Source organism: Microplitis mediator, chromosome 10, assembly GCF_029852145.1.
Source record: "Microplitis mediator isolate UGA2020A chromosome 10, iyMicMedi2.1, whole genome shotgun sequence".
Classification (NCBI taxonomy): Eukaryota; Metazoa; Arthropoda; class Insecta; order Hymenoptera; family Braconidae; genus Microplitis; species Microplitis mediator.
This window is the reverse complement of record NC_079978.1, coordinates 10,722,232-10,743,341: the sequence shown is the minus strand read 5'-3', so window position 1 is coordinate 10,743,341 and position 21,110 is coordinate 10,722,232. Positions and strand designations below refer to the sequence as shown.

At 37.5% G+C, this 21,110-nt stretch overlaps 1 protein-coding gene across 1 annotated transcript in view; it reads left to right on the top strand.

Moving 5' to 3' along the window:
• Positions 1 to 20,443, top strand: part of LOC130675768 (uncharacterized) — a 47,828-nt gene extending 27,385 nt beyond the window's left edge. Inside the window, exon 2 of the mRNA XM_057481610.1 lies at positions 19,747 to 20,443. Coding sequence (XP_057337593.1) covers positions 19,747 to 20,276 — 530 coding nt within the window. The 3' untranslated portion in view covers positions 20,277 to 20,443. The remainder of the gene's footprint in view (positions 1 to 19,746) is intronic.
• The last annotated feature ends 667 nt before the right edge of the window (positions 20,444 to 21,110 follow it).

Genomic DNA, 21,110 nt, shown 5'->3' with positions numbered 1-21,110 from the left:
AGTATAGCTGTAAGTTGACAGTAGTATTACTGTGTATTTACAGTGATTTCACTATCAGTTTATGCTGGATCTGCAGTGCTTCAGTCATGTTTTCTCAGTAATAATACCGTGATCATACAGTGATTTCACAGCAGTCTTACTATAGATTCTTCGTGAAATCACAATAATATCGCTGTGAATTGACAGTAATATTACTGTGATTTCTTAATCATTTAATCCTGGATCTGCTTAGTTTTCATCGAGATTTAGGGGCAATATTGAGATCCTATATTTATTGATTCAAAGATAATAATAATAAAATTAATAATAATATTATAATAGCAACAATAATCCTAATCTTGGTTTTTCAATAAATAATTTTTCTTGTTTAAAAAAATTATTTAGTATCCCTTTGTACGACTTCATGTAATTCCTCTGGAGGATTAACTGCTATTTTTTTACCCTCGGTAAAGAAGGAATTTTTTTTTTTTTAACGCATGATGGGACTCGAACTGCCGACCTTTCGATTGAGAGTAGATTAAGTCATGTACTTTAGCCTGCTCGGCCACCACACGCATTCAGAACTAAATATTTAATCTGTTACTTCATGCTATTCAATACTATATATACTCAAGACTAAGCTATAAGAAAAATTATTTTATTAAATACTATAAAATTAAACGAATTCGATATTTATCAAAAAAAATTTTTGCCTTCATTTGTAAATCATCAAGTTTTCTTAATTTAAGAATATTTTATTTTAAATTATGATAAATAATAAATATTTACTATTGAAATCTTAATCTAAATGATGTTCTCTTTATTTTTTGCAGTAGTTTAAATTCAATTTATACAGTTTTAAAAAAAAAGTTATTCAATTTTTTTATTTATTTATTTTTTTTTTAATTCCATTTCTATCGATTAATGACATTAAAAATTCAATTTTTGATTTTGAAATTGGATTAATGATAGATGTACCGTATCAGATCACTATCAAAGTAGAGTGAAATCATGGAGAAAAAACTAATAATTTGCTGTGAAAATATCATAGAGTCACAGTGCTAATACTACTAGGTTGTCATGGGATCACGGTAAATTCATGGTTAAACCACTATGAACTGACTGTGAAACTATTGTAAAGTCACAGAGTTAACACTATCAGATTACTATGGAATCACAGTGAATTCGTAGTGAAATCACGATAAACTGACTGTGAACCCATGATAAAGCCTCAGTGTTACCATTGTTGGGTTACCATAAATCGATAGCTGATCGACAGTAAAATTATCATGAAAGTATGGTAATTTAATTGTAAACCTACAAAAGAATCACAAGTGAAATCACTATGGAACTACCATAAAATTACTGTAAAATTACTATATAACCAGAGTGACGAAATGGCACAAAACGACTGTGAATTCACTATGAAATTACCATCAATACACAGTAAACTTACGGTAAAATTGATTTCACTGTGATTTCACTGTGATTTCACAGTAACCCCGAATCCGCGAGGGTAGCCTCTCATATGTAAAATTTTTGTTTTTTCTATTTGTCTTATTCTTGCCAATAAATTTGTAATCTTCTGTTGAGATACGCGGAATTTTCAATATCGGGAACTTATTAATTAATTCAAAAAAATTAAAAGATCAAATTATCGAGGGCCAAAAAAAAAACGTCGTCGTTTTGTTGTAAGCGTCGAAAAAAACGTCGGCTGAAAATTGTACGAGCATATCATATGTAAAATTTTTGTTTTTTTTTCTTTGTCTTATCCTTGCCAATAAATTTGTAATCTTCTTTTGAAATACGCAGGATTTTCAATATCGGAAACTTAATTAATTCAAAAAAAAAAAATGGAAGATCAAATTATCGAGGGCAAGAAAAAATCGTCGTCGTTTTGTTGCAAGCGTCGAAAAAAACGTCGGCAGAAAATTTTACTAGCCTATCATATGTAAAATTTTTGTTTTTTTTCTTTAACTTATTCTTGCCAATAAATTTGTAATCTTCTTTTGAGATACGCGGAATTTTCAATATCGGGAACTTATTAATTAATTCAAAAAAAATAAAAGATCAAATTATCGAGGGCAAACAAAAAAACGTCGTCGTTTTATTGTAAGCGTCGAAAAAAACGTCGGCTGAAAATTGTACTAGTCTTTCACTTTTAAATTTCTGTTTTTTCACTTTTTCTTGTCCACGCCAATAAATGAGCAATCTAGCTTTGAAATACCCGGGATTTCGAAACGACGAACGTCATTTATGCAAAAAAATTGGAACATCAAATTATCAATGGCAAAAAAAAAACGTCGTCGTTTTGTTGTAAGTGTCAAAAAAAACGTCGGCAGAAAATTTTACTAGCCTCTCATATGTAAAATTTCTGTTTTTTTTCTTGAACTTATTCTTGCCAATAAATTTGTAATCTTCTTTTGAGATACGCGGAATTTTCACTATCGGGAACTTATTAATTAATTCAAAAAAATTAAAAGATCAAATTATCGAGGGCAAACAAAAAAACGTCGTCGTTTTATTGTAAGCGTCTAAAAAAACGTCGGCTGAAAATTGTACTAGCCTATCATATGTAAAATTTTTGTTTTTTTTCCTTTGTCTTATTCTTGCCAATAAATTTGTAATCTTCTTTTGAGATCCGCGGAATTTTTCCTGTCGGGAATTTAATTAATCCAAAAAAAATGAAAGATCAAATTATCGAGGGCAAAATGAAAACGTCGTCGTTTTGTTGTAAGCGTCGAAAAAAACGTCGGCTTACAATTTTACTACTCTTTTATCGTTGACATTTTTGTTTATTTACTTTTTCTTATCCTTGCCAATAAATGGGCAATCCTGTTTTGAGATACGCGGAAGTTTTGTTGTCGGGAACTCAATTAACTCGAAAAAATTAGAACATCAAATTATCGAGGGCAAGAAAAAAAACGTTGTCGTTTTGTTGTAAGCGTCGAAAAAAACGTCGGCTAAAAATTTTACTAGTCTTTTATCTGTTACATTTTTGTTTTTTTACTTTGTCTTAACCTTGCCACTAAATGTGCAATCTAGCTTTAAAATACCCGGACCCGGAACGACGGACGTCACTTTTCTAAAAATATTGGAACATCAAATTTTCGAGGACAGAATATAAGCCGCCGTCACTTTATTGCAAACGCCGAAAAAAACGTCGGCTAGAAGTTTTACGAATTTTTTTCCGTTTAATTTTTGTTTATTTACTTTTTCTTATCCTTGCCAATTAATGTGTAATCTTGTTATGAGATACACCGAATTTTGATGTCGGGAACTCAATTAACTCGAAAAAATTGGAACATCAAATTATCAAGGGCGAGAAAAAAAAACGTCGTCGTTTTATCGCATGCGCCGTAAAAAACGTCGGCTAAAAATTTTACGAGTTCCATATCAAAAATTTTTTTTTTTTTTACTTCTTCTTGTCCTCGTTCATAAATGTGCAATTTAGCTCTGAAATCCGCGAAATTTTTGGTACCGGGGACTCAATTAATTCGAAAAAATGAGAACATCAAACTATCGAGGGCTACAAAAAAATACGTCCTTTCATTGCAAGCGCCGAAAAAAACGTCGGCTGAAAATGTTACTACTTTCTTATCTGTATAACTTTTATTTTTTCACTTTTTCTTGTCCTCGCCAATGAATGTGCAATCTCGCTATCTAGCTTTAAAATACCCGGAATTTCGGAACGCCGGACGTCATTTATGCAAAATATTTGAACATCAAATTATCGAGGGTAAGAAAATAAACGTCGGCTATAAATTATACGATTTTTTTTTCAGGTAAATTTTTGTTTTTCTATTTTTTTTTTTGTCCTCGTCAATAAATGTGCAATGGAGCCGTGAGATACACGGAATTTTTAATATCGGGGTTTTAATGAATTCGAAACAATTTGAACATTAAAGTCTCGAAGACGAACACAATAAAAAAAATATGTCCATAAGTTGACCCTGCGGGCCAGCCCCTAAACTTCCCGCTGTTTTCGAGCTCGTTGAGCTCGAAAACACTATTGTGAATAAATTTTCAATCGAGCTCGCAAATACTTTTGTATGCCATTGTTCTGTAAAAAACTATTTTTTAGCATTTCTTTCTCCCACGATATCTCGCGAACGAATTAACCGATTTTGATGGTTGAGGCGGCAATCGACGCGTTTTGTCAAGTTTCAAAGCTGATCAAATTTTGGATTCGATTTATCAAGTCGTTTTTGTGATATTTCAGGAAAAATAAAAAAAATTTTTTTTTTTAATTCTTTCGACAGCGGTTTCTCTTGAACGAATGATCCGATTTTGATGGTTGGGGTGGCATTCGACGCGGTTTATAAAGTTCTAGAGCCCAGTTCATTTTGGGATCATTCTATCGAGCACATTAAAACTTATCAAAAAAAAACATTTTTCAATAAACTTTATTGTTGGAATATCTCTGAACGAGCCCTACCGATCAAGCTCAATTGTCTCTCGGCTTTAAGATATTGACAATCCGCGTCGAATGACACCTTAAAGTTCAAAATCGGTTCATCCGTTCAAAAGATACAGGTATTTACATACGTACATACATACATACATACACTCGGACATCATCGTGAAATTAGTCAGAATAGCTTCCTAGGACCTCAAAACGTCAACATCCGATGAAAACTCGATTTTCGAAAACCGGGGTGAAACCAATAACTTCCCGAATTTTTGAAAATTAACAATTTCCTTAGCGGAAAGTTAAAAAACACAAACTTTACAGGTAAAATATGCGTATAATTTTTACCAAACGTTTTTTTCGGCGTCCACAAGCAAACGACGACGTTTTTATTCTCGCTCTCAGTACAATTAGATTTTGCAATTATATCGGATTAATTACGTCCGTGGTGCGGAAAATTCCGTATGACAGAGTGATTAGCTTGCCAAGTCTGGTCGCACCTAAGTATTATAGTCGAATATTAGGGCGCCACTGGAAGATGGACTCGGCCTTCCAGAACCGGATGTTAATGTAATTATATTGTATGCTCAGGGTCGTTCGTAAATTTCATATTTTGTGAGAGAGGAGAGGAATGATGAACAGGCTGGAATAAATTTATTTCAGACTTTAATTCCAATTTCTTATTAATTAAGCACCTTGCTTTTATATTTATTTAACCCTTAATAACAATTAATAACCTTATGACAAACTATACTTATGACAAACTAAACTTATGACAAACTAAATGCGTCCCCTGGACGTTTCCACACTCCCACACACACACGTATTTTAAGCGTCTCCCGGACGTAACACACACACACTCTCTTTAAAAAACCGTCCACCAGACGTTAAACCTTATTTTCCTTAAATTCTACTTTTAAAAAACCGTCAGCAGGACGTTAACCCGCATTTTCTTATTTCTAGTGTCCACCGGACATATCTTAAACCTAACTTAAATTTTTGTCCATCGGACCAAAATCACAACCACAATTTCTTTTAATTAACATTACTTGACTCTATTTAAAACTCTATTTTCTTTTGTACTTTTAATATCATCACAATTTTTTCACCCAAAATTTTATGACTCTAATTCAACTATAATTCCAATATAAAATTTCCACATTTACTCCTACTAGAATTACGTTATGAATTGACTAGGAATTCGGCCATTGAGTTGGCGTCACTCGGGTCCTGAATTTTACTGACGGATTCGAGTAAATTAAAATTTATTTATGAATTAATTCAGCCACTGGAATAAATTCCGGCCTCAAGTAATTTACTGACGTTATCGAATAATTTATTTAATTCGTTATTTACGCGGGAAAATTATTTTATTCCAGCCAAAGGCCTCGAATAACATAATTCAGAGTTATAGACACAATATAGCGAATAAGAGCGGCAACTTTTGAAAAGACGAGGCGCGTGGTTGTAATGGCCGAAGGCCTACAACTTCCAATTTATATACGCGAGAACCAACGGAAAGATATTAATTAAATTAATTATAATTAATTCTGCCATTGGAATATAAATTCCGGCCTTAATTAATTGTAATTTTACCTTGATGAATTTTACCGCAGCAACCCGATGAGACTTGTAGCTGATGTCCGGCTATTCCTCCAACTGTCGTCCAGTTTTCCTTACGGGTAAATTTGCTCTTCTGGTTCCCGATTGTCCGGTTTGTTCTCGCTCCAGATTGTTAAGGTCCTCGTCTTGCCTCGTATAGAATGGTGTAGATGATGCGTCCAATCACTCTAGTCGTTCACTAACTTTCACTTAGGCGTCCATCGCCTTCGGTCGTCCAATTGACTCTCTGGATTTTTGGCACGGCACTCCCTTATAACTCTTCGATTCAGCCCCGGAAGACTCATCCCTACTAAATTAATTAGCCAAAAAGAGGGGCGAATGTTCGAGTCTCACCGATTAGCGACACCCGATGACATGTCGAATCACTCAATTTAATAAACCGGGTTATAATCAGGACCTATTATCGACCGTGGACACATCCAATTTTAGAAATAATTAAATAGTTATTGGAATCTATTTTACCCTGTTACATCCGGGTATTTCGAAACTAGAATGCATATTGATTGGCGAGGATGAGAAAAAGTAAAAAAAAAAAAACACATTTAATAGGAGAAAAATTCGTAGAATTTTACCTGTCGTTTTTTTCGACGCTTACAATAAAACGACAACGTTTTATTTTCATGCCTTAGAAAATTTGATGTTCCAATTTTTTCGCATAAATAACGTCCGTGTTGCTGAAAAATCCAGATATTTTAAAGCTAGACTGCAGCATTAATTGCTTGCAATAAATTGACGGAGGCTTATTTTCTGTCCTCGCAAATTTGATAATCCAATATTTTTGGAAAAGTGACGTCCCTATCAAAAATGAAAACTTGTTTAATAACTATAAATTGATAGTTGTTTAGTGGTTACAATGTGCGCTAACTAAATGGTTTTATAACGGTTTTCCAACTTATATCAAGTAAACTGTAAATAAACTGTAAAAAAATTGTCATTAGAACTATAAGAATACCATCACTTTCATCGATAGAAAAAGGTGTTGATCTGTTATCGATTTATTTTTTTTAAGACTCAGTTTAAAGTACAGTGAAAGCTGTATAATGTTACGCAGGTTTTCTTTTTGGCTCTTATTAGCGGTTTATGAGAAAGATGAGATAAAACTACGATAATTTTATATAGTTTTTACTTGCTGAATTTGCTAATTAAAAAAAATATGATAAAAGCATTTGTTGCAAGAAAATGATATTTAGTTTTTTTTTCTAATTTTATTAATACTTACGTATAGTGAAAAAATTGAATTTGCTTCTCTATGAAAATTTTTTAGTGTTATATTTATATATTATGTTTTTCAAAACGATTTCATGTTAATTATATATAAAGGAATAATAAAAATGAATAATTGTTATTAATATAAAATCTTTGATTAAAATTAAATTTAATTAAGATAATTTGATAAAAAATTCAGTCTTACTGAAAAATAATCAAAAAATTATTTTTTGATAATCATTTTAAAAAAATTATCGAATTTTCGATTTTACTGAGTTCGAGCTATCAAATATCAGTTTTTCGGCCATTTTTTTATGGTTTTAACTTGGTTGGTAAGATCAGAACTTGAGCTGTATTACCATAGACATATGATTCTAAGGTAGTTGTATGACAGTTTATAAATAGTTCACTCAAGGAGTATTTAGTTATAAGTTTTGGTATTTTTATATGTCTTTTTACAGTCGAAATTTCCGATAATGACTGAAAAATCTCTGCAAACTAACAGCTTTTAGTGGGTATAAGATAAGTTTGTTTTGCGCACATTGTAACCATAAAATTGTAATTATTTTACTGTTGAAAAACTGAAAATGAACAGTAAAACACTTAAACCGAAAAAAAACCGTTCATAAACAGTATTTTTATTTTGATAGGGGTCCGTCGTTAGGGTCCGGGTATTTTAAAGCTAGATTGCACATGTAGTGGCAAGGTTAAGACAAAGTAAAAAAACAAAAATGTAACATAAAAGACTAGTAAAATATTTAGCCGACGTTTTTTTCGACGCTTACAACAAAACGACGACGTTTTTTTTTTGCCCTCGATAATTTGATGTTCTAATTTTTTCGAGTTAATTGAGTTCCCGACATCAAAACTTCCGCGTATCTCAGAACAAGATTGCCCATTTATTGGCAAGGATAAGAAAAAGTAAATAAACAAAAATGTAACAGATAAAAGAGTAGTAGAATTTTTAGCCGACGTTTTTTTCGACGCTTACAACAAAACGACGACGTTTTTTTTTGCCATCGATAATTTGATGTTTCAATTTTTTTGGCATAAATGACGTTGGTCGTTTCAAAATCCCGGGTATTTTAAAGCTAGATTGCTCATTTATTGGCGGGGACAAGAAAAAGTGAAAAAACAAAAATTTAAAAGTGAAAGACTAGTACAATTTTCAGCCGACGTTTTTTTTTACGCTTACAACAAAACGACGACGTTTTTTTCTGGCCCTCGATAATTTGATCTTTCATTTTTTTTGGATTGATTAAGTTCCCGATATTGGAAATTCCGCGTATCTCAAAAGATGATTACAAATTTACTAGCGAGAATAAGACAAGGAAAAAAAACAAAAATTTTACATATGAGAGACTAGTAAAATTTTCTGCCGACGTTTTTTTCGACGCTTGCAACAAAACGACGACGTTTTTTTCTTGCCCTCGATAATTTGATCTTTTAATTTTTTTGAATTAATTAATAAGTTCCCGATATTGAAAATCCTGCGTATTTCGAAAGAAGTTTACAAATTTATTGGCAAGAATAAGACAAAGAAAAAAAAACAAAAATTTTAAATATGCACGGAGAAAAAAATATTGCTCCTCGAACGATCTAAAGTATAGTAACTCGTAGATCGTTACCACAACAATACGTATGCTTATGGTAACAATACCGTATCGTTCCAGTAACTATCTATTAGATAGCTGTGAGCCCTATACGACTTTCCGTAGTCGTCACCTCACACGGCACCTTCTAACCTAACTAAACATCCATTTTCGCGCCAACTTTTGAATATTGTATAATTGTTGCTAGCAGACGTTTAATAAAAGAAATAGTGTAAAAAATAATTGTGATGTTGAAATATGGACCCACGGGTAATTAATAAATTAACAGAGCAGAATCTCCATAACTATGTTGATACATTTATTGATAAGTGTTTTTTTATGCTTTTTGTAATCAAATATACATTCATAACCAAAAATCTAAATATTATATATAGTCGATGTTTTATAATTTAAATGTGATACGTAAATAGAAGAAAAATAATCAATAAACAAATGAGATCTGAATTAATATTAAATTTAAAATTAAATTACTGATAAATAAATTGGGAAAATTAAAAGATATATTTATATTTATATTTAAAATTTATTTAGACTATAACTAACTAATAAATCAGTTTTATGAATTATTTTATTTAATCAAAGTTATTTGCTTATCATTTATTTATGAATGATAAAGGTTTTTAAATATCTCATATAATTTGCAACGCGCGTGACGTCAGATAGGGCTCAGAACGATACCGTATAGGTCTCAGAGCTATCCACCGTATTGTTGTCAGAACCATACGGTAAATCGTTGTAGTAACAATCTAGTAGATAACTATAGCGTATTGTTACTGTAACTATACAGTATACTTCTGAGAACAATATTTTTTTCTCCGTGTGAGAGGCTAGTAAAATTTTCTGCCGACGTTTTTGTTGACGCTTACAACAAAACGACGACGTTTTTTTTTTGCCATTGATAATTTGATGTTCCAATTTTTTTGCATAAATGACGTTCGTCGTTTCGAAATCCCGGGTATTTCAAAGCTAGATTGCTCATTTATTGGCGTGGACAAGAAAAAGTGAAAAAACAAAAATTTAAAAGTGAAAGACTAGTACAATTTTCAGCCGACGTTTTTTTTGACGCTTACAATAAAACGACGACGTTTTTTTGTTTGCCCTCGATAATTTGATCTTTTAATTTTTCTGAATTAATTAATAAGTTCCCGATATTGAAAATTCCGCGTATCTCAAAAGAAGATTACAAATGTATTGGCAAGAATAAGTTAAAGAAAAAAAACAAAAATTCTACATATGATAGGCTAGTACAATTTTTAGCCGACGTTTTTTTCGACGCTTACAACAAAACGACGACGTTTTTTTTTTGCCATTGATAATTTGATGTTCCAATTTTTTTGCATAAATGACGTTCGTCGTTTCGAAATCCCGGGTATTTCAAAGCTAGATTGCTCATTTATTGGCGTGGACAAGAAAAAGTGAAAAAACAAAAATTTAAAAGCGAAAGACTAGTACAATTTCCAGCCGACGTTTTTTTTGACGCTTACAATAAAACGACGACGTTTTTTTCTTGCCCTCGATAATTTGATCTTTTAATTTTTTTGAATTGATTAATAAGTTCCTGATATTGAAAATTCCGCGTATCTCAAAAGAAGATTACAAATTTATTGGCAAGAATAAGTTAAAGAAAAAAAACAAAAATTTTACATATGATAGGCTAGTACAATTTTTAGCCGACGTTTTTTTCGACGCTTACAACAAAACGATGACGTTTTTTTTTTGCCATTGATAATTTGATGTTCCAATTTTTTTGCATAAATGACGTTCGTCGTTTCGAAATCCCGGGTATTTCAAAGCTAGATTGCTCATTTATTGGCGTGGACAAGAAAAAGTGAAAAAACAAAAATTTAAAAGCGAAAGACTAGTACAATTTTCTGCCGACGTTTTTTTTGACGCTTACAATAAAACGACGACGTTTTTTTGTTTGCCCTCGATAATTTAATCTTTTAATTTTTTTGAATTAATTAATAAGTTCCCGATATTGAAAATTCCGCGTATCTCAAAAGAAGATTACAAATTTATTGGCAAGAATGAGACAAAGAAAAAAAACAAAAATTTTACATATGATAGGCTAGTAAAATTTTCTGCCGACGTTTTTTTTGACGCTTACAATAAAACGACGACGTTTTTTTGTTTGCCCTCGATAATTTGATCTTTTAATTTTTCTGAATTAATTAATAAGTTCCCGATATTGAAAATTCCGCGTATCTCAAAAGAAGATTACAAATTCATTGGGAAGAATAAGACAAAGAAAAAAAACAAAAATTTTACATATGAGAGGCTAGTAAAATTTTCTGCCGACGTATTTTTTGACGCTTACAACAAAACGACGACGTTTTTTTTTTGCCATTGATAATTTGATGTTCCAATTTTTTTGCATAAATGACGTTCGTCGTTTCGAAATCCCGGGTATTTCAAAGCTAGATTGCTCATTTATTGGCGTGGACAAGAAAAAGTGAAAAAACAAAAATTTAAAAGTGAAAGACTAGTACAATTTACAGCCGACGTTTTTTTTGACGCTTACAATAAAACGACGACGTTTTTTTGTTTGCCCTCGATAATTTGATCTTTTAATTTGTCACGATATTTAAATATCGCGGCATCTTCGCATTAGGTCGGAGAAGGGCAACAGATGGCAGCACACGCTGCTCAGCACGTCTCATCCATTATTATTATTATCATACTATTATTATTATTATCTTATGTATTATCTTATTTTATTCACTGTGTTATTATTAATTGTTTAATTTACTAGATACAAATTGCGGCGATATCAGTAAAAATTACTGTATTTTATAAACTTGCCAATGGATTTTACAGCCGCCGGGATAATTAATTACGCATTTATTTAATTTAATTATTTGATTATTATTATTATTATGTTGGTTGGTTGGCGCATGCGCGGCAATGCAACAGTTGGCCTCGGGGAATTTATTTAATTTAAATAAATTTACGGGCATTATACCTAAACTACGGGAATATTTAGGTATAAAAGTATCTTATTAATTATTTTTGGGAAAAAGAATGGCCATTTAATGCCGAGAGTGGACAAATTACATGCCAAAACAGTCATTGCATCATGTTGATGTCAATGAGTGAATTAACATGCGACAGAAATAGTGCTCCATTGGTTGAAAAGAGAAACCATTACAAGATGGCGCCGGCCGAGGTGCCGGCATGGGACTCACGTGCTGCCATGGCCAGACGTGGATAGTCCATTGAGAGAGCAAGGTGTGTTGTTATTGTTGCCGAAAGAAATTTATTAAGACGCCATTTGATCTATTTTGCATAGTTGGGCAACTATTGGCATTTGGCATATATATATATTGATTGAAATTGTTGGCCGTAATTGATATTGCTGTTAAATACACCAATGGAGCCAATTAAAATATTATACTACAATGATGACTGTAAGTACCTTTGAGTATCATTCATTGGCGTGTAATTTGTCCCGCGTTGGTGGCCATTATTATTACATACCTCACGTGTGAGTGAGAGAGAGCGGACCATATATATATATACAGATAGTGCGTAATTCTTTGTCTCGGCAAATGAATTTTAAATTCAAAGAATTGGGAGGTAAATTTATGATTTTTTATATTAATAATTATTGGTGACCGTATATGTGTTCAACGGTAAATAATTATTAATATATTTCTTGGTATTATTTCGTATTTGTATTAATTATTGGTGACCGCATATTATTGTCGGTAAATAATTAATACCAGTTATCCTTATTATTTTATTTGTATTAATTATTGGTGACCGTGTATTGTTCACGGTAAATAATTAATACTACCTATTATTATTATTTTATTTCTATTAATTATTGGCGACCGTGTATTGTTACGGTAAATAATTGGTATCATTTATAATTATTATTTATATTTTATAATCATTAGTTTGAAGAGTGTGGGGAAGTATTTATTTTGTTGGTGGATATTTATCCTTAAGTAATTATTATTTGAACCCCATGTATTATTTTACAGTGATTATAATTTACATTATTTATTATTTGCGGTAAAAATATACCCATTTGTTTGTTGTGATCAAAAGTTACCAATTGGAATTTATATACAATCATTGAATATCACCAATGGGTTTTGGGATTAAATTTGCGGTGAATAATTAAATATTAGTTGTAATTATTCACATAATTATTATTTTCATCATTGGGTGATTATTTGGTATAACTATTTAACAATATTATAGTTATACGTAATTGAGTGCTTATTATTATTTTGCGAATTATATAATTAAATAATTGAGAAATTTGTATGTGTGCGCGTAACAATTATTAATTATAAATATTTATATTTATTATTTATCACGTGCGAGCGATACCCCAAAGGAATTATATTATTGTTTTTGCGTTATTTGACGATTAGTCAACGTTTATATTGTGAAGTGAATATTATTTTTATTATTATTATTGTTTATTATCTGAATATCGATGAAACATTATAAGTTGAATTATATCGGGTAAATGGCTACCAACCCGGGATTTAATTAAATATTATTATTATTTATTTCTTGCATCTATCTCTTTCTTGCTTTTCCTCTTCCAATACCTGAATACTGCTCTCTGATTTTATTTTATTATTTCATTTTTCATTTTCATTTATTTCTTTATTGTTTATTTGTTATTTCGTTCGTGGGGTACACGAGCTGGCGCCCAACTAGGTTTTCTAACCCAGCCTGAGGAGAGCTGAGTGTCCATTGGGGTTGTGGGCAGTTCCAAAGGACATTTTTGGTTTTGTTTTCTGTTTATCTATTTTTATTTTCAGTTTTTACCATCGGTGGGCCATAACGCCTATTTGACACTAACCACACTCCGCCGTGGGTAGTGTGAAATAGTAGTGAACGTTATATGGCGCCCAACGTGGGGCCAGGGAGCCATTGAAATCGTTCGGTTCGATTTTCTTTTGAAGTTTCAGGTTTTGGTGCGGAGATTTGGATTGCAGCAAGAGATTTCGGGTTGTTGTTTCCGGGTAATTTATTTATTTGTTTGCGATTAACAATTCGTGTTTATTTGATTAATTTACCGTGTATTATTTATTTAAAAATTTAAAATGGAGTCGTGGCGCGAAATTTGGGACGAATCGAGTGCGTTATTGGCGGCATGCCAACGAATGCGTGGAGGCGATAATGATGACCCGCCAAGCGGGCAGTCAAACTCGAGTCAGCCCCCAACCACCATACCATTGGGTGATGAATTGCGAGCCGCAGGTCATCATGGGCCCAATGACACGTTGACACTAGAGGACAACGAGGGTCACGACGAGGAGCACGGTAGTGATAGTACATTACCACCGACTGAGCTTACGTGGTTGCTGGATCAACCACCATCAAAACTTAAAATGTTGTTGGCCAGCTTTGGTTTATCAACATTTGGGTCCCCACTGGTTCTTCGGAATCGATTAAATCGATACCACCAGAGGGCGCTGGGTGCCCTCAATGTCCGATGGAGCCCAGCCGTAGATGAAATTCCGTCAGGATCTGATACTATCCCAGAGTACGTGGATGTCGCGGCTTTGCGAGAGTATTTACGCAGTCGGTGGTTGAATCACCATGGGACAGACAGTGTCATTCGTGATCGGGTCAGACGTTTAATGGACCGTGATGACGGTAAAGACGTCTTGTGGGACCCAATGGTGGATGAGCTGATGCGGGAGTCAGCTGTTGGTCGTGAACGGGACGATTTGGCCATTATGGACCGATTGCAATCCATGGGAATTCATACCGGGGTCTCTGCAACGACTGGGGAGTCAAGTGTGCCGGTCACTAGTACTCCAACAGTATCTGTCGCTTCAGGGGTGCAGCAGCAAGCCCCAATGGATGCATTTGCGACCCATCGGGATGTCGTAGAGGTGTTACGGGTGTTTGAGACCCGAATTACGGCCATGTTGTCGAATGTGACCGCTGGCACGTCAGCAGCAAACACATTACGTCCGCTGGATCCATTTCGGGCGTCGTCACCGATTCGCAGCTGTGTAGCTGCGTCCATACCGTCGTATTTAAGTGCCATCCATACGACATCGGGACAAATGGGCGGTTTGAGGGCCAATACTCAAACAGTAAATGCGTGTGGGCCTCAAATGAGCATGGTACCACCGGCATGCACTACCACCGCGTCTAATGTGCATGTACATTGGCCACCAGCGGCAAATCGGGGCCATGGGACAACCAATCAACAGCGCCATGGGAGACCATCAGACCATGGAGATGACTCTGACTCCAGCGGTAGTCCATCATGGTCATCAAATGATTCATATGCCAGCCAGAGGGCCGACCGACGTTCAAGGTCAAGATCTCATGGTCGGGATCGAGATTATGGAGCAATTGCCCGCAATTGGAAGCTGTCTTTTGCTGGAGATGGTTCCATGACTGGTGATGAGTTTCTGAGACGGTTGTCAGTGCTAATGCGAAGTGCTGGCATCCGTCACGAGGATCGATTGGCAGTTCTGCCTGAAGTGTTCACTGGTGTTGCTGCTACGTGGTGTTCAGCAAACTTCGAACGGTGGACACGGTGGGAACAGTTCAAAGATGAATTCCGCACGTGGTTCACTGGTGGAAGACGCCAGCGGGAAATCAAATCTGACATTCGTGCCCGCAATCAAGGCGATAAGGAGTCGGCAAGAAATTACCTAATTTGCCTACAGAGTTTATACTCACGACTACGTCATCCACCAGAGGAATCACGACAAGTTCGTCGTGCTTGTCAAGGACTTCGTCCAGAGTTCTGGGACCATTGCCCGGCTGGTAAATTCGATACTTATCAGTCGCTGCTACACGAGGCAACTCGTCTGGAAGAAAAATGGCGAGCAGCTAAAACGCGACGTGCCCCACCACCAAGGGAGGAAGCATACGTGAAAGAATGCTCGTATGCATATGGCCCAAAACAACCACGGGAGCATCGAGGGTTGATGCACGCGGTTGATGATCACGGATCTGGTGAATCTGAGAAGCAAACAGCACCAGTGGAAAAGTCAAAATCCAAAAAGCCCAGAAAGTCCAGGAAACGGGACAGACAAGACGGTCCTGACCCAGAATTGGCACCAGTGGGAAATGCAGGCAAGCCTGATAAGCCGGCAGTACCAAACCTGCCACCGGTGAGGCCAAATCCACCAATGGTACCTGGTGGAAACGTTCCGGGGAATCCGTCGACGTCTCGGGGCCCGGGAAATTTGAATCCTCGAGCACCATCATTCCGTCGACCGCGATTTTGTTTCAACTGTGGGTCGTTGCAGCACCTGAGCTATGATTGTCGTGAACCTCATCGCGATGTATGTCCAAGATGTGGGACAGTAGGCAAGACAGCGGTGACTTGTCAGTGCCCACCAAGATCTGTGCAGCCAAAAAACGCCAATGCGGGCCGTCAATAGAGGGTGACGGTCTTCATAGCGTGGTAAGCCCTCAACCAGACCATCAACAGCACCGAATCTGTGTCCAGGTCGAGGTACACGCCATCAGTCAACCACCCAGTGCGGGTCTATCTCAAGAATTAGATGCTACAATGGATGTGTTGACTGATGATTTGCTGGCGATGCACACGAGGCGAGATTTGGCTGAACCAGAGGTCTCCAATGGGTTTTGGCGGTTCAAAACCGGGCATTCGCGACCAATGGTTTCAATAAGCGTTGCGGGAAGGTCTCGCATTGCTATTATCGACACGGGGGCTAAAACCACTGCATTTGGGTCTTTTGCCAGAGAATTGATGGACTCAGGGTGTCCATTCATGGTGGAAGAGACTCCCACCAGATTTGGCATGGCCAATCATACCACCGATGAGAGTGGAGGTGTGATTGGACCGGTATTGACATTGGATAATGTTGAAGAAGTGACATTTCCAATACATTACATACCAAGACTGGGATCGTTGAATCTGATTGGGATGAACTTCATCGATCATTTCCAAATGCAGTTGGACCTACAGCGGAATTTATGGCGCATACGCGATGGCGAGTGGCATCAATTGGCTCGGGAAACGTCGACCAGCCGTCGTAAGACATTCTGCGCACTGCAAGAGCTAACTGACAATGAAACAAAACAGTTACAGCAGTTCATTGATCACCAAAAGAGTCTGATGACCCCGGGGCTGGGTCTGACTCACTTGGTCGAGCATGATATCAGGCTGAAAGAGCACAAACCCGTCAAGCAGCGTGTATATCGACGATCTCCAGTGGTGTTGGAAGCTATGCAGGAAATCGTGGACCAAATGGTAATTGAGGATATCATCGAACCAGCGGCGTCGTCAGAATGGCTAAGTCAACCGGTGATGGTAAAAAGACCCAATGGAAAATACAGAATGTGTGTGGACTTCAGAGATGTCAATGCAGTGACTGAACGCGATACATATCGGTCACCTCCGATACATGAAGTATTGGATGGCTGCGGAGAAGCACATTACATCTCAACGATTGACATGAACTCTGCGTATTACCAGATCCTGTTGACTGAGCAATGTCGGCCATTTACAGCATTCTGGGTACCTGGTAGAGGCCTCTATCAGTATAAGAGGATGCCAATGGGCTTGTGCAACGCACCAGCGACCTTCCAGCGGGGAATTGATCGGATAATCACTCCAGATTTAAAACCATACGCTGCAGCGTATCTGGATGACATTATTGTGATCACTCCGACGTTTGAAAAGCACTTGGAAGTATTGGCTGAAGTTCTGAAGCGGATACGAGAGGCAGGGTTTACTCTGAATTTCGAGAAGAGTAAATTCTGCCAATCTCAGGCTCGATTTTTGGGTTTCCTGTTGGACAAGGACGGGTTGAGACCAGATCCGGAGAAAATTGAGCCCATCGTGAATTATCCGACACCGAAGAACGTAAAACAAGTTCGTCGGTTCAACGGGATGATCAATTGGTACCATCGTCACCTCAAAAATGTAGCCTGCGTAGCTGGACCCCTATTCAGGCTAACACGCAAAAATCTCCAGTGGCAGTGGACCGAAGTCGAGGAGGCGTCATTTCAGGCATTGAAACAGGCTCTGGCAGAGGCACCGGTTCTGAGTACGCCTGATTATTCTTTACCATTCGTGTTGTACACCGATGCTAGTCAATCGGGATTGGGTGCAGTGCTGGTCCAACGTGAAGAGGACAAAGAACGACTAATTGCTTGTGCCAGTAAATCTTTAACTCCAGCGGAAGCCAACTACAGCACCACAGAAAAAGAGTGCCTTGCTGTGGTGTGGGCAGTGAGAAAGTTTCGTCCGTATCTGGAGGGATATACATTCACAGTGGTGACTGACCACTCAAGTCTTCGGTGGTTAATGAATACTCGGGACCCCACTGGAAAGTTAGCCAGATGGGCTCTGGAATTATCCGAGTATGACATGCGGATCGAATACCGCCGTGGGTCGGAAAATGAAGCCCCGGATGCTTTATCCCGTCGTTTCGAGGATGAAACCGAAGCACCAGAGGACTTAAATGTGCTGAACGAGGACACCGAGGATGATTGGTACACCGAAAAATGCCAACTGCTGGAAAGTGACTCGGATTCCGTGCCTGGCTATCGGTATGATAATGGGCGGTTGTATAAGCAAGTACCCGCGCCAATGGAAGGTCTGATTGCCAACGATGATGTGATTTGGAAACTGGTGGTACCTCCAAAAGATAAATGGTGGGTATTGCAACAGGCCCATGACCATCCTCAATCAGGTCACCTGGGAATCCGCAAAACCTTGGAACGTGTGAAGGCGCGATATTATTGGCCGGGGATGTCTAAAGACATACGTCATTATGTGTCTGAGTGCGAAACTTGTATTGCGTCGAAACCAGTTCAGCAAAAACCGCTTGGTTTGATGGAAACCCGAGCACCAATGGAACCATGGGAAGTGGTAGCTGCAGACACCATGTCGTTCACTCGGTCGAAGTCTGGGTTCGCTTATTTGATAATTTTCGAAGATTTGTACACCCGTTGGATTGAGTGTGTCCCAGTAAGAGCCGCCAATGGTAAGACAGTCGCAAATAGCTTCAAACAAGCCATACTGAACCGGTGGGGTACTCCAAAGGTGTTTTGGACCGATAATGGGCGTGAGTACTTGAATAGAGATGTACAAGCCGTTATCGAGGAATCGGGAATACAACACATGACCACTCCGCCATACCATGCACAGGCTAACCCAGTGGAACGGGTGAACCGTAATATCAAGACCATGATCATGAGCTATTTGGAAGACGACCATCGGGAGTGGGATAAATATATATACGAGTTCCAGTTTGCGTACAATACGGCCAGTCACGAAAGTCTGGGAGTGAGTCCAGCTTTTCTCAACTTTGGTCGAGACCCGTGTCCAATGAGATGCTATGGACATGATAATGATGCCATCACTATCAACGATAATGTGGACCAGTCTTCGTGGGTAGCTCGGATGGACCGAATGGTTGAACTAAGGGACGTAGTCAACCAAAACATACGTCAAGCATCGGACAGGTATGCGAAACACTATAATAAAACTCGCCGAGTGGGGGTTTTTGAAGTCGGTGATCTCGTCTATCGTCCAAACAAGGTTCTGTCCAAAAAGTGTGATCAGGTGGTCGGTAAGTTGGCTCCAAGGTTTGTCGGTCCATTGGTGGTTGATAAGGTGGTCACTCCGGTCATAGTTGAATTGAAAACACTTGATGGTAAGCTCGTGGGTCGTAGTCACATCAAGTTGTTGAAATTGTTCAAGCGGTCGGAGAATGTGGTTCAATCGGTCGAAAATTCGGTTGCGCTAGTGTCTATGAACGCTATCTTGATGGTCACCTAATGACTCTCCAATGGTCTAATCTATCTGATTACCTATCTATCTATTGTCTCTATTTCTTGCACTGTCCTTCTATCGCTTTGCTTCTGATCTATTGCTTACTCTGGGATTTCGAGGGCTAAAGACCCTGTGTGAGTAACGTGGATATATATATATTTCAGACTTTGCGGCGGCCCGTAACCTAATTCATTACGGGATTGCGGTACCGAGACTGTCGGAACGACAGAAAGAGCTGGCTGAAAAAATAATGAGGTTCGGCCGACAGCCGTTCCTCCAAGCAAGTATCACGCCCGGTACAGCCGAATGGAAGTTGGAGGTTGAGCTGATGTTCCGCCAACAACTGACCCAGTGGAGACGACAATGGGCTGAGCGCACGGTACCAGAGGGTTGTGCTCGCTGTACTGCCTGGGGGCACACAGCGCGCGAATGTACAAACCCCCCGGCGCAGATTAAGCCATTCTGTGACGAGTGTGTTGGCTTCTTTGACACGGACATATGTCATGGTCCCCATGGGCGAGCGCGTTTAGCAGCGCGAGGGCGCTGTATGGTGTGCTGTCGCGAGCGGGTAGTGGGCCATCGTTGTCAGGGGTGTCGAAGAACCATTTCAGAGCAATTGTGGGCTCTTGAACGGCTTCCGAAGTTCACCTGGGATCGAGCAGTCATCCTCAAGTATCGCTTGGACGAGTGGTGAACTAGCATCAGGGGGTGTGCGGAGGTACCGCATCGGACGGTTATGCAGGCATAACCGTGACGGCAGCTACGGTGCTGCAGCTGAGTTCCCCAATTATTATTTATTCATTTATACTTTCTTTATATTATTATTTATTATTATTTCTTTTATATTCATTATCTGTTCGTGTCGGTAGGCGGCCAAGTGGGAGTGAAATCATTGTACGCTCTCCACTTGGTACAATAGTCGATAGTAAAGCGCCACACACCCATTACTCAAGTTACTTATTTACACTCATTCCTACCCAATCCTCATTCACCTGCTTCCCAATAGTAGCAAGAACGAGAAGGTAAGTGAATGTTGATTTGTTTGAAACACGCCAATGGATGCGAAGACTGCTGTTGTCTCGGCCAAAGGTCTTGCAGAGGGCTAAGACCGGCCTGGTGGGGGGGTGTCACGATATTTAAATATCGCGGCATCTTCGCATTAGGTCGGAGAAGGGCAACAGATGGCAGCACACGCTGCTCAGCACGTCTCATCCATTATTATTATTATCATACTATTATTATTATTATCTTATGTATTATCTTATTTTATTCACTGTGTTATTATTAATTGTTTAATTTACTAGATACAAATTGCGGCGATATCAGTAAAAATTACTGTATTTTATAAACTTGCCAATGGATTTTACAGCCGCCGGGATAATTAATTACGCATTTATTTAATTTAATTATTTGATTATTATTATTATTATGTTGGTTGGTTGGCGCATGCGCGGCAATGCAACAGTTGGCCTCGGGGAATTTATTTAATTTAAATAAATTTACGGGCATTATACCTAAACTACGGGAA